Source organism: Hemitrygon akajei, chromosome 7 (assembly GCF_048418815.1).
Source record: "Hemitrygon akajei chromosome 7, sHemAka1.3, whole genome shotgun sequence".
In the NCBI taxonomy this organism is placed as follows: domain Eukaryota; kingdom Metazoa; phylum Chordata; class Chondrichthyes; order Myliobatiformes; family Dasyatidae; genus Hemitrygon; species Hemitrygon akajei.
Genome location: NC_133130.1, coordinates 21308878 through 21321817, shown reverse-complemented (window position 1 = coordinate 21321817; position 12940 = coordinate 21308878). Strand labels below are relative to the sequence as shown.

General features: G+C 40.3%; 1 protein-coding gene across 2 annotated transcripts in view; it reads left to right on the top strand.

Moving 5' to 3' along the window:
- The window catches only part of ahctf1 (AT hook containing transcription factor 1), a 112588-nt gene that overhangs the window by 31456 nt on the left and 68192 nt on the right, over positions 1-12940 (top strand). For both annotated transcript variants that reach the window (XM_073050468.1, XM_073050469.1), the window contains 5 exons: positions 3930-4137; positions 4348-4464; positions 6133-6217; positions 9913-10063; positions 11028-11160. In XM_073050468.1, coding sequence (XP_072906569.1) covers positions 3930-4137; positions 4348-4464; positions 6133-6217; positions 9913-10063; positions 11028-11160 — 694 coding nt within the window. The remainder of the gene's footprint in view (positions 1-3929; positions 4138-4347; positions 4465-6132; positions 6218-9912; positions 10064-11027; positions 11161-12940) is intronic.

Here is a 12940-nt window from a genome sequence, read left to right as displayed (position 1 = left end):
CATATTCGATCTACCAAAATGAACCACTTCACACTTATCTGGGTTGAACTCCATCTGCCACTTCTCAGCTCAGTTTTGCATCCTGTCAATGTCCTGCAATGTCCTACTGTGACAGCCCTCCACAATATCCACAACACCTCCAACCTTTGTGTCATCAGAAACTTTACTAACCCATCCCTCCACTTCCTCATCTGGGTCATTTATAAAAATGACGAAGAGTAAGGGTCCCAGAACAGATCTCTGAGGCACTCCACTGGTGACCGACCTCCATGCAGAATATGACCCATCTGCAACCACTGTTTGCCTTCTGTGGGCAAGCCAGTTCTGGATCCACAAAGCAATGTCCCCTTGGATCCCATGCCTCCTTACTTTCTCAATAAGCCTTGCATGGGCTACCTTCATCAATGTGGTTAGTCACATCCTCAGAAAATTCAATCAGGCCCGTAAGGCAAGACCTGCCCTTGACAAAGCCATGCTGACTATCCCTAATCATATTATACCTCTCCAAATGTTCATAAGTCCTGCCTCTCAGGATCTTCTCCATCAACTTACCAACCACTGCAGTAAGACTCACTGGTCTATAATTTACTGGGCTATCTCTACTCCCTTTCTTGAATAAAGGAACAACATTCGCAACCCTCCAATCCTCTGGAACCTCTTCTGTCTCCATTGATGTTGCAAAGATCACCGTCTGAGGTTCAGCAGTTTCCTCCCTGCCTCCCACAGTAGCCTGGGGTACATCTCATCAAGTCCTGGCGACTTATCCAATTTGATGCTTTCCAAAAGCTCAAGTACATCCTCTTCCTTAATACCTACATGCTCAAGCTTTTCAGTCTGCTGCAAGTCTTCACTACTATCACTAAGATCCTTTTCCATAGTGAATACTGAAGTAAAGTATTCATTAGGTACCTCTGCTATTTCCTCTGGTTCCATTCACACTTTCCCACTGTCACACTTGATAGGTCCTATTCTTTCACGTCTTATCCACTTGTTCTCCACATATTTGTAGAATGCCTTGGGGTTTTCCTTAATTCTGCCTGCCAAGGCCTTCTCATGGCCCCTTCTGGCTCTCCTAATTTCCTTCTTAAGCTCCTTCCTAGTAGCCTTATAATCTTCTAGATCTCTAACATTACCTAGCTCCCTGAACCTGTAAGCTTTTCTTTTCTTCTTGACTAGCTTTTTTACAGACTTTATACACCACGGTCCTGTACCCTACCTTAACTTCCCTGTCTCATTGGAACGTACCTATGCAGAATTCCACACAAATATCATATAACCATATAACAGTATAACAATTACAGCACTTCTAGTCTGTGCCAAATGCTTACTCTCACCTAGTCCCACCGACCTACACTCAGCCCATAACCCTCCATTCTTTTCCTGTCCATATACCTATCCAATTTTTTTTTAAATGACAATATCGAACCTGCCTCTACCACTTCTACTGGAAGCTCGTTCCACACAGCTACCACTCTCTGAGTAAAGAAGTTCCCCCTCGTGTTACCCCTAAACTTTTGCCCCCTAACTCTCAACTCATGTCCTCTTGTTTGAATCTCCCCGACTCAATGGAAAAAGCCTATCCATGTCAACTCTATCTATCCCCCTCATAATTTGAAAAACCTCTATCAAGTCCCCCCCCAACCTTTTATGCTCCAAATATCCCCTGAACATTTGCCACATTTTTTCCATACCTTTCCCTGAGAACATGTTTCCAATTTAAGCCTTGAATTTCCTGCCTGATAGCCTCATAATTCCCCTTACTCCAATTAAATGCTTTTCTAACTTGTCTGTTCCTATCTCTCTCCAATGCTGTTGTAAAGGAGATAGAATTATGATCACTATTTCCAAAATGCTCTCCCACTGAGAGATCTGACACCTGACCAGGTTCATTTCCCAATACCAAATCAAGTACAGCCTCTCCTCTTGTAGGCTTATCTACATCTTGTGTCAAGAAACCTTCCTGAACATACCTAACAAACTCCACCCCATCTAAACCCCTTGCTCTAGGGAGATGCCAATCGATATTTGGGAAAGTAAAATCTTCCATCACGACAACTCTGTTGTTATTATTACACCTTTCCAGGATCTGTTTACCTATCTGCTCCTCGATATCCCTGTTACTATTGGGCGACCTATAAAAAAACACCCAGTAGAGTTATTGACCCCTTCCTGTTCCTAACCTCCACCCACACAGACTCCGTAGACAATCCCTCCATGGTGTCCACCTTTTTTGCAGCCGTGACACTATCTCTGATCAACAGTGCCATGCCCCCTTCTCTTTTGCCTCCCTCCCTGTTCTTTCTGAAACATCTAAAACCCAGCACTTGAAGTAACCATTCCTGTCCCTGAGCCATCCAAGTCTCTGTAATGGCCACTACATCATATCTCCAAGTACTGATCCACGCTCTAAGCTCATCTGCTTTGTTCACAGTACTCCTTGCGTTAAAATAGACACATCTCAAACCTTTGGTCTGAGCGCTACCCTTCTCTATCACCTGCCTATCATCCCTCTCACACTGTCCACAAGCTTTCTCTATTTGTGAGCCGACCTCCTCTTCCCCAGTCTCTTCAATTCGGTTCCCAACCCCCAACAATTCTAGTTTAAGCTTTCCCCAGTAGCCTTAGCAAACCTCCCCACCAGGATATTGGTCCCCCTGGGATTCAAGTGCAACCTGTCCTTTTTGTACAGGTCACATCTGCTCCAAAAGAGGTCCCAATGATTCAGAAATCCAAATCCCTGCCCCCTGCTCCAATCCCTCAGCCACCCACTTAACCTCCACCTCATTCTATTCCTATACTCACTGTCGCGTGGTACAGGAAGTAATCCCGAGATTACTATCTTTGCGGTCCTGCTTGTCAACTTCCTTCCTAACTCCCTGTAGTCTTTTTTTCCAGGACCTCTTCCCATTTCCTACCCCTACGTCATTGGTACTAATATGTACCATGACCTCTGGCTATTCTCCCTTCCACTGCAGGACATCTTGGACACGATCTGAAACATCCCAGACCCCGGCACCTGGGATACAAACTACCATTCGAGTTTCTTTCCAGAATCGCCAGTCTGACCCCATAACTATAGAGTCCCCTATCACTACTGCCTTCCCCTTCCCTCTCCTGACTGTAACCCACTTGTCTGTCTCCTGTGGCCCTGGTGTGACCACCTGCCTATAACTCCTTTCTATCACCTCCTTGCTCTCCCTGACCAGCGAAGGTCATCGAGCTGCACCTCCAGTTCCCTAACTTGGTCCCTTAGGAGCTGCAGTTAACCTTTATCCCATCCTGTCTAAACATAGTCCTCTGCTTCCTGGGCAGTGGTTATCACAGACTGTCAGACCTTTGACATTTTTAATCTCTAGACCAGCAGTTTTCATAATATCAGTTCTCTGAGACATTCTTGCAACACAACTTGTGTTGTCAGGTACCATTTATTGTTGGCTATTGTTCTCTCCTACGTAATGGTGATGTGAAGTAGAAAAGGTGTCAGTAAAGAAGTTCTGACAATAATCAGTCAAATGTAAGAATCCAGTTTCTTAGCTCATATATTCTGCACTTATCCTGTTTTTGTTTTATTTTAAGAGGCTGTTGACACACAGGTTCAGGGTGTTTCTGTGCTAGCTGTTGTCAGACAAGCAATTAGGTGAAGTAGACACTGCAATAAGCTGAAGTCTGAACACTTGAACAGAACTCTTCTGTTTACTGTCATTCCAATAGTATGATTATATGGCTTTGATTGGCATGCATATGTTAATTTTAAACCTGAAGTTAAGTATCATGGTGAATTTCATAAATAATCTGATACATTTGATGATATTGTTTTCTAAGCAGGTACAATAAACTGTGCTATAATTTTTTTTTCATTTGGTACCTGTTTCATTAAAATATCGAATTAAAAATATTTTTACTTGTGTTCTGACTATTTAATCTTTCAGACCTTGAAGTGGTCAATGGATCACCTGCTGAAATTCCACGAATGAGGGAGAATGTGATGAGGGAAGGGCGACATCTTTGTTTTCAGTTGCAGAGTCCATCAGGGATAGCAGCCACTGCAATTCGATATGTCCTCAGAACAAATCAGCTTGTTGTTGGCTTTGCAAATGGTTATGTTCAACTCTGGAACCTGAAGTCTTTAAAGAAGGAGTAAGTAATGGGAAATAAACTTATTGCTTACCTATCTGCAGCATTTTCATAAGCTTCTCAACTTCCACATAGATTCCCTGAAATCTGCCATGTTTAATTTCAGTTTTAAGATGGAGGGATTCTGAAGTTCAAAGTACATATAGTGACAATAGATAAAACTTCTAGTAATTCTTGAAAAGTCAGTTTGATGGAAACCTTTACTTGATACAGATACCACTCTCAGTTGGAAGGAGGGAATGTACCTGTCTATGCATTCACTTTTCAAGAACCTGAAAATGATCCTCGGAATTGTTGTTACCTTTGGGCAGTGCAGTCTGCTCAGGATGGGTGAGTGTCTGCTCATAATTATAAATTACAGTTTGTGTGCATTGTGGTTGTGTGAGCAGATTATTTTGTGTGTATATTGTGATAACCCATGAATATAAGATGGTGGGGCGCTGTATCTCAATATCTAGACCATCATGTCTATCTTCATGAATTGAAAGTTAGTGCCATTTATATTTGTTTTCTTCAAAGTTCAAAGTAAATTTATCAACAAAGTACACGTATGTCACCGTATACAACCCTGAGATTCAGTTTCTTACAGACGTATTCAATAAATCTATAAAAGAATAATAACCATAATAGAATCAACAAACGACTGCTCCAACTGGACATTCAGTCAGTGTTCAAAAGACAACAGGCTGTGCAAATACAAAAGAAAGAAATAGTAATAATAAATAAATAAGCAATAAATATCAAGGTCATGAGAAGAAGAGCTTTGAAAGTGAGTTTTAGGTTATGGGAACATTTCAGTGATGGGGCAAGTGAAATTGAGTGAAGTTATCCCCTTGGTTCAAGAGCCTGAATTTGGAGTGGTAATAACAGTTCCTGAACCTGGTACTGTGAGTTCAGAAGCTTCTGTACCACCTTCCTGATAACAGTAGCAAAAAGAGAGCTTGTCCTGGATGGTATGGGTCCCTGACAGATGCTTTCCTGCGACAGTGCTTTGTGTAGATGTGTTCATTGCTAGGGAGGCCTTTACCCATGATAGACTGAACCACATCCACTGCTACTTGTAGAACTTCCTGTTCAAGAGCATTGATAATACCATATCAGTCTGTGATGCAGCTAGGTAATATGCTCTCCACCACATATCTGTACAAGTTTGTCAAAGCTTTAGATGCCATGCCAAATCTTTGCAAACTCCTAAGGAAGTAGAGGTGCTGCTGTGCTTTCTTCCTAATTGTACTTGGGTGCTGGCCCAGGGCAGATCCTCTGAAATGATAATACCAGGTACCAAGGAACTTAAAGTTGTTGACCCTCTCCACCTCTCCTACCCCGATGAGGACTAACTTGTGGATGTCTGGCTTCCTCCTGAAGTCAATAATCAGCTCTTTGATCTTACTGACATTGAGTAAGCGATTGTTATCGTGGCACCATTTAGTCAGCTTTTTAGTTTTCCCTCCTACGTACTGATTCATCACCACCTTTGATTCGGCCTATGACAGTGGTGTCGTCAGCAAACTCGTAAATGGCATTGAAGTTGTGCTTAGCCACACAGTCATGAGTGTAAAGTAAGTAGAGCAAGGGGCTAAGCACACAGCCTCATGCATTTACCCTTCTAGCTTCATAAAACTGTTTTGTACTGCTGTCATTATGTAGTCAAGCAGTGAGAATTTAATTGGCATTAAATTAGATGAAATCATCAGATTTGGGAATTGAATCTGAAAAACTGAATATATTGAATGTAATTGGAAATGACACTTACAGCAATTAAAGAGTAGACATCTCAGTTTGTGTATTGCAAAATATCAGAACAAATGGTCATTTTATGGTTGAATTCCTTAATATTTTATATTTTGAAAATATAAGCCTTTTTTATTTAATAAATATAACTTCAAGGAAGCAATAAATATACAGTTTAGATCCACACCTACTCAATAGTGAGTTAGTTTCTGTGATTTTAAAAGAGCACAAAAAGAAATGACAATGTGCACTTTACTTTGTTTTTAGTGAAGGAGATGTGGTAAGTCTACACCTACTGCAGCTGGCATTTGGTGATCGGAAGTGTTTAACGTCAGGACAAATCCTCTATGAGGTACTGATACATTTTTCTTTATGCTACAGAGCTATTTTATTAAGTCAATAACACAACGTAATCCAAGTTAATGCTGAACAAGCAATGATGGTTTGAGTCTGAATTGTGACATAAAGTATTAAAAGAACATTGACAGCCAGTATTTTGAAACATATTTGCACTTACAGCAGTTCAAAAATAAAAGCAAAGCCTTATCCCGCTGGTAATTTTGCATTAGATTATCCATTCTCCAATAATTTAATCAGTGTTTTACATCTGCCATTTCTTAGTGTTCTTTAGTGTTACAATGTGGTAGTATATTCACATTTGTACCCAGAGGTTTGGTAGTGTTGTTCGGTAGAGTTTAAACTAACTTGGCAGGGGATGGGCCGGAGTGATATTACTGAGGATGGGGTGGTTGGTTTACAAACAGAGGCAGTGTGTAGTGAGACGCCTAGCAAGGAGAGGTCAACAGAATTGTGGTCAACAGGGTGAGTTGCAATTTAAAAGGTAGACAGAATCAAAAAGGGTGAATGCAAGACTGCAAGATGTTATATTTGAATGCACACAGTATATGGGATAAGGTGAATGAACTTGTAGCACAGTTACAGATTGGCATGTATGACGTTATGGGCATCACTGAATCGTGGCTGAAGAAAGATTATAGTTGGGAGCTTAACATCCAAGGATACATATCCTATTGAAAGGATAGGCAGGTAAGCTGAGTGGGTGGCATAGCTCAGTTAGTAAAAATCATATTGGAAAGAGGTGGCATAGGATTGGAAGGTGTTGAATTGTTGTGGGTAGAGCTGAGGAACTGCAAGAGTAAAAAGACCCTGATGGGAGTTATAGACAGGCTCCTAAACAGTAGTAAGGATGTGGTCTGCAAATTATATTGGGAGATAGAAAATGCTTGCCAAAAGGGCAATGTTACAATAGTTTTGGTGGATTTTAGTATGCAGGTAGATTGGGAAAATCAGGTTGGTATTGGATCCCAAGAGGGGGAATTTCTAGAACACCTACAAAATGGCTTTTTGGAGCAGCTCATGGTTGAGCCCACTAGAAGATCAGCTATTCTGGATTGGGTGTTGTGCAATGAACTGAAATTGATTAGAGAGCTTAAAGGTAAAGAAACCCTTTGTGGTAAATGATCATAATATGACAGAATTCACCTTACAGTTTGAGAAAGAGAACCCAAAGTCAGCCGTATCAATATTTACAATAGAGTAAAGGGAATTACGGAGGCATGAGAGAGGAGCTAGCCAAAAGTGATTAGAAAAGAACGCTGGCAGGGATGATGGCAGAGCAGCAATAGGCTGGAATTTCTGGATGCAATTCAGAAAGCACAGGATATATAGATCCCAAGGGGGAAAAAATATTCTAAAGGCAAGATGACACAACCACAGTTAACAAGAGAAGTCAAAGCCGACATAAAAGCCAAAGAGAGCTAATACTTGAGCAAAAATTAGCGTGAAGTCAGAGGATTGGGAAGCTTTCAAAAATCAACACAAGGCAACTAAAAAAAAACAGGTCATTAAGGAAAAGATGGAATACGAAAATTAGCTAATAATATTGGAGATGATACCAAATGTTTCTTCTGGTACATAAAGTATAAAAGGGAGGATAGAGGACCTCTAGAAAATGAGAGGTAGTAATGGAGGGGACAAGGAAATGGCAGATGAACTGAGTAAGTATTTTGCATCAGTCTTCACTGTGAAAGACACTAGTAGTATGCTGGAAGTCAAAGAGTTTCAGGGGGCAGAAGTGTGTGAAGTTGCCCTTTTTAGGGGGAATGTTCTTGGAAAACTGAAAGGTTTGAAGGTAGATAAGTCACTTGGACTGGATGGTGTACACCCCAGAATTCTGAAAGAGGTGGCTGAAGAGATTGTGGAGGCATTAGTAATGATCTTTCAAGAATCAATAGATTCTGAAATGTGTCTGGAAGACTGGAAGATTGCAAATGTCATTCCACTCTTCAAGAAGAGAGAGCGGAGCCGAAGAAAGGAAATTATAGGCCAGTTAGTCTGACCTCAGTAGTTGGGAAGATGCCAGAGTCGATTGTTAAGAATGTCGTTTCAGGCTACTTGGAGGTACATGATAAAATAGGCCGTAGTCAGCGTAGTTTCCTAAAGAGAAAATCTTGACTAACAAATCTGTTGGAATTCTTTGAAGAAATAACAAGCAGGATAGACAAAGGAGAATTGGTTGATGTTGTGTACTTGGATTTTCAGAAGGCATTTTACAAGGTGCCACACGTGAGGCTGCTTAACAAGATAAGAGCCCATGTTATTACAGGAAAGGTATTAGCATGGATAAGGCAGTAACTGATTGGCAAGAGGTAAAGAATGAATAAAGGGAGCCTTTTTTGGTTGGCTGCTGGTAGCTAGTAGTGTACCATTGGGATATGTGTTGAACCATTTCTTTTTAACATTGTATGTTAATGACTTGAATGACGGGATAGGTGGCTTTGTGGCAAAGTTTGCAGATGATGTGAAGACAGGTGGAGGGGCAGGTAGTTTTGAGGAAGTAGTCTACAGAAGGACTTGGTCAGATTAGGAGAGTGGGCAAAGATGTGGCAGATGGAATACAGTGTTCTGAAGTATATGGTCATGCACTATGGCAGATGAAATGAAAGGGTAGACTATTTTCTAAATGAAGAGAAAATTCAAAAATCTGAGGTGCAAAGAGACTTGGAAGTCCTTGTGCAGGATTCCCTAAAGTTTAATTTGCAGGTTGAGTCTGCGGTGAGGAATGCAAATGCAATGTTAGCATTCATTTCAAGAGGACTAGAATATAAGGGCAACAATGTAATGTTGAGGCTTTATAAAGCACTTGTGAAGCCTCACTTTGAGTATTGTGAGCAGTTTTTGGCCCCTTAGCTAAGAAAGGATGTGCTGAGATTGGAGAGGGTTCAAAGAAGGTTTGCAGAAATGATTCTGGGATTGAAAGTCTTGTCATATGAAAAGTGTTGGATGGCTAGAATTCAGAAGAATGAGGGGTGAGCTCATTGAAACCTATAGAATGTTGAAAGTATAGAGTGGGTGTGGGGAGGATGTTTCCTATGGTGGGAGAGTCTAAGACCACAGGACACAGCCTCAGATTAGAGGGGCTTTCTTTTAGAACAGAGGTGAGGTGGAATTTCTTTAGCCAAAGAGTGCTAAATCTGTGGAATTTGTTGCCATGGGCGGATGTGGAGGTGAAGTCATTGGGTATATTTAAGGCAAATCAATTGGTATGGGCATGAGAGATACAAAGAGAAAGCAGGAGATTGGGGCTCAAAGGAAAATGGATCAGCCATGATGAAATGGACCAGACTCAATTGGCCAAATGGCCTAATTCTGCTCCTGTATCTTCTGGCCTTATTTTCTTAATAGATATGGCACACATTTGCTCATTTAAAAGAAACAAAGTAGAATAATATAGGACCATATTTGTGCTGTTAGCTATTGGAAGTGGTCACAGAGAGGAATCTTGCAATTTGCAATACTGCAGTACTTCTGAATACATGTTTGTAAAGCAATGAGTAGGTGAAGATATTAATTTATATATGGTATGATATAAGACTAAAACAACTGTAAGACCTTGTTTTTATTGGCTATAGTTTGATTGTCTGTGCTCCCAAATAAAACGTACCTTTCAGGTTAAGACACATTTATGGAGGCAGTAGTTTACATTTATGTCCAGAGTTTCTAAATGGCCTTTCTGTTTTCTTGAAGGGCTTGGAATATTGTGAAGAGCGTTATACTCAAGATCTTACAAATGAAGTGCTTTCTTCAAGAATGCGGAATACTAATGCTCGGCTGCTGTGCTGCCAGACTATAGAGAAATTTAGGAATCATGCTGACAGAGAAGAAAGTATGACTGAGGGTGAGTTTAAAGTGTTACTTGTACACACATGTTAAATCAATTTTAATCACTTATGAAGGCTAGAAGGAAGTATTGCTGCTTTTCTCCAAAGCTGTTTATTACTGCCTGCCTTCAGGGAATTATTCCAAACCATATATGCAGTATTCACTTTATGAAATTTTCTAATGCAGATTGAATGATTTATTCTTAACATAAGTGAGTCGCTGCCACACATGAATTAATTTTACAAAATGATATTTTCTCATTTCAACTAGTACATTTAAGGTAAAGGATGGTGTTAGAACTTCATACATTACGACATATATGGGATCCTTGTTATTAACTTCATGCTTCATTAACAAAATGTCAGTTGACTTTCCACATGTCAGAACTGGAAGATGCTAACAGTTTGTTCTCTGTTGGAACTTGAGCAAAGAGGGTTTTACAGGGATTTTGATCGTGGAAGCTGTCAGATGTCAGACTTGTGGAACATAGTCATAATCCTAATCTAATTACTGTTTGAGTCTTTTCAACTCCTCACAGAATTTCCTGACTGGAATGCTTTAAAGCCACATAGGCTTCGTCACTGACACCTGAGTACAGTTGCAGTTCAATACTACCTTTTGAAGTTCCGTGTACTCATTTATTGTAAGACTTTGCATGTTCAACTGTGTGACGTCCAGTGAATCTGAGCAATTCTAGAGAATGTAGCTTTGATGTTTAAAACTGCCTTACTGCACCCTTCATTTGGCTTGTCACTTGGGCTTTAAAACTCACCTATAGTAAGCATTCAGTTCCAATGAATAGAAACATGTCCTCTGAGGTTGGCAAAATTCACTCAGGTGGAGCCATTCAGTAGTATACATGATAATATTAAATTCACCACTGTTTCACTGTCTGAAAAGCTTAATAAATCAAATTAACAGTAGTGTGTCCTTGTGCTTATCACTGAACAAAAAACTTAAATTGAAAATTTTGTTTCCAGCCACCTCACCGGACACCAGTGTATCTGTTTTCAGTTGGCAGATGAATACATATGGGCAGCGCAAGCCCTCTACTTATTTGGGCATTTTTGATATCAATCGTTGGTATCATGCACAGATGCCTGATTCACTAAGGTAAGAAATCTATTCATCTTTTTCTCTTTGCATGACTTTTAAAGTGTAAGTGAAAATAGTTACAGGCAAAAGTACTTGGACAATGTAAATGCTTGTCATTTAAGAAAGAGATTTGGAAGATTTACTTCATGGTATGGCTTTAAATCGGAATTTTGAAAGGGTGCCATTAGTTGGAAGCTTTTCAAAAGGTGCACAACGCTAGATGTGGCCAACTGCAGATGCATTAAAAATAGCTCTTTCCAAGGTGAGGAAAGGCTTTGTGTGAACATTTTTATGGTCGTAATACCTAGAATCTGTCTGGAAAGCTTAACAATGCAGTGTATTTAAATGTCAGACCTTCAGCAAAGGCTCTTTACTACCATTAACCAGGGATTTGATGTGACTGTCAAGAAACTTGTTAAAGGTAGAAACAAGTAACTACATTTTTAGAATTCTTATTCTTGCCTTTTGAATTTTAAATGCTTGTTTTCCTCCTGGAGGCAGTCAACAAATTGAGCAACATTTGTGGAAGGAAAAACAGAAGTAACGCTTCTAGTAAAGGATTGATCATCAGACTTGTAGAAGGGCTCACAAAAACATGCAGATTTGCAGTGTGTGGAGAGAAGGATGAAAAGGATAAAGGTATTATAGGTTGCCACGGGAATACGCTATAAACAAGGTCAGCCAGTTGATATATTAAATGAGGGCAGTTCTAAAGGAACATTAAAGTTTTGAAATGAGGGCACTTAGAGAGTGAACACAAAGGAGCATAAATTGTCTAGCATAGACCTGAAAGATATGTTCAATAGGTCATGCTATGTGAATGGAGTGAAGGGAAACTGATGGACGAACCAGATCTGAAACAAGCACACCTAAATTTGCAGAATTGAGTATTAGTTCAGGAAGACATCAATGTGACCAGATGGAAATCTGGTTCTGTTTCTCAGCCTTACACTGGGTCTTGTTAAAAATGGGTCAGGAGGCCACAGACTGGGAGAGAGGTATAAAATTTAAAGTGACAATGGGAGCTCTGAAGCAACCCAGGACTTAATAAAAGTTGCCCCACAAAGCAGTTAACCGCATGTGATTTTTTTTCTCAGTCTCTAAGTGATCACTGTGAACAGCGAATGCAGAATTTGAGATTGGAAGAAATGTGTAGATTGCTGCTTCATCTAAAAAGACAGTATGGGTCCCAAGGTGGTGGTAAGGGAAGCGGGGCGGAAAAAAGGCCTTGTATTCTATGGAGCTTTGTGGAAAAGTGCCATAAGAATTGGAGCTGTTGGTGAAGCAGACCAGGGAGTTGTGAAGAAGACTATCTATGAAATGTAGTCAGGCAAGTTAGGGAAGGATGAGATGTATGCAGTGGTGGGATTTCATTAAAGGTGGCATTAATTGTGAAGAACGATCCATTAAAAGTGAAGACTGATGAACTAGATAGTGAAGACCAAGGGAACTCCTATCGTTATTATGGCTGGGAAAAGAGGAGTGAGAGCAGAAGCATAGGAGATGGAAGAGATTCTGCTTACTATGGTAGACAGGAAGCCAAAGTTTGGAAAGAAGCATGATATCTCAGAACCACCTGTGTGATCTCCCTCTGCATTTGTCGAATTTCTCCAGCATTTCTTGTTTTTATTTCATATTTCCCACATCTATTGTCTTCTTATGTTTTGAGGCATAAAGTACTTCAGTGCCCATCACTATTGACATAGCTAGCTGTGTAAGGAGAGAGCTGCCAGACTCAACACAAAGAATAAAGTGGACTTTGTGAATAATCTACTTCTTTAAAGTAAATTTATTATCA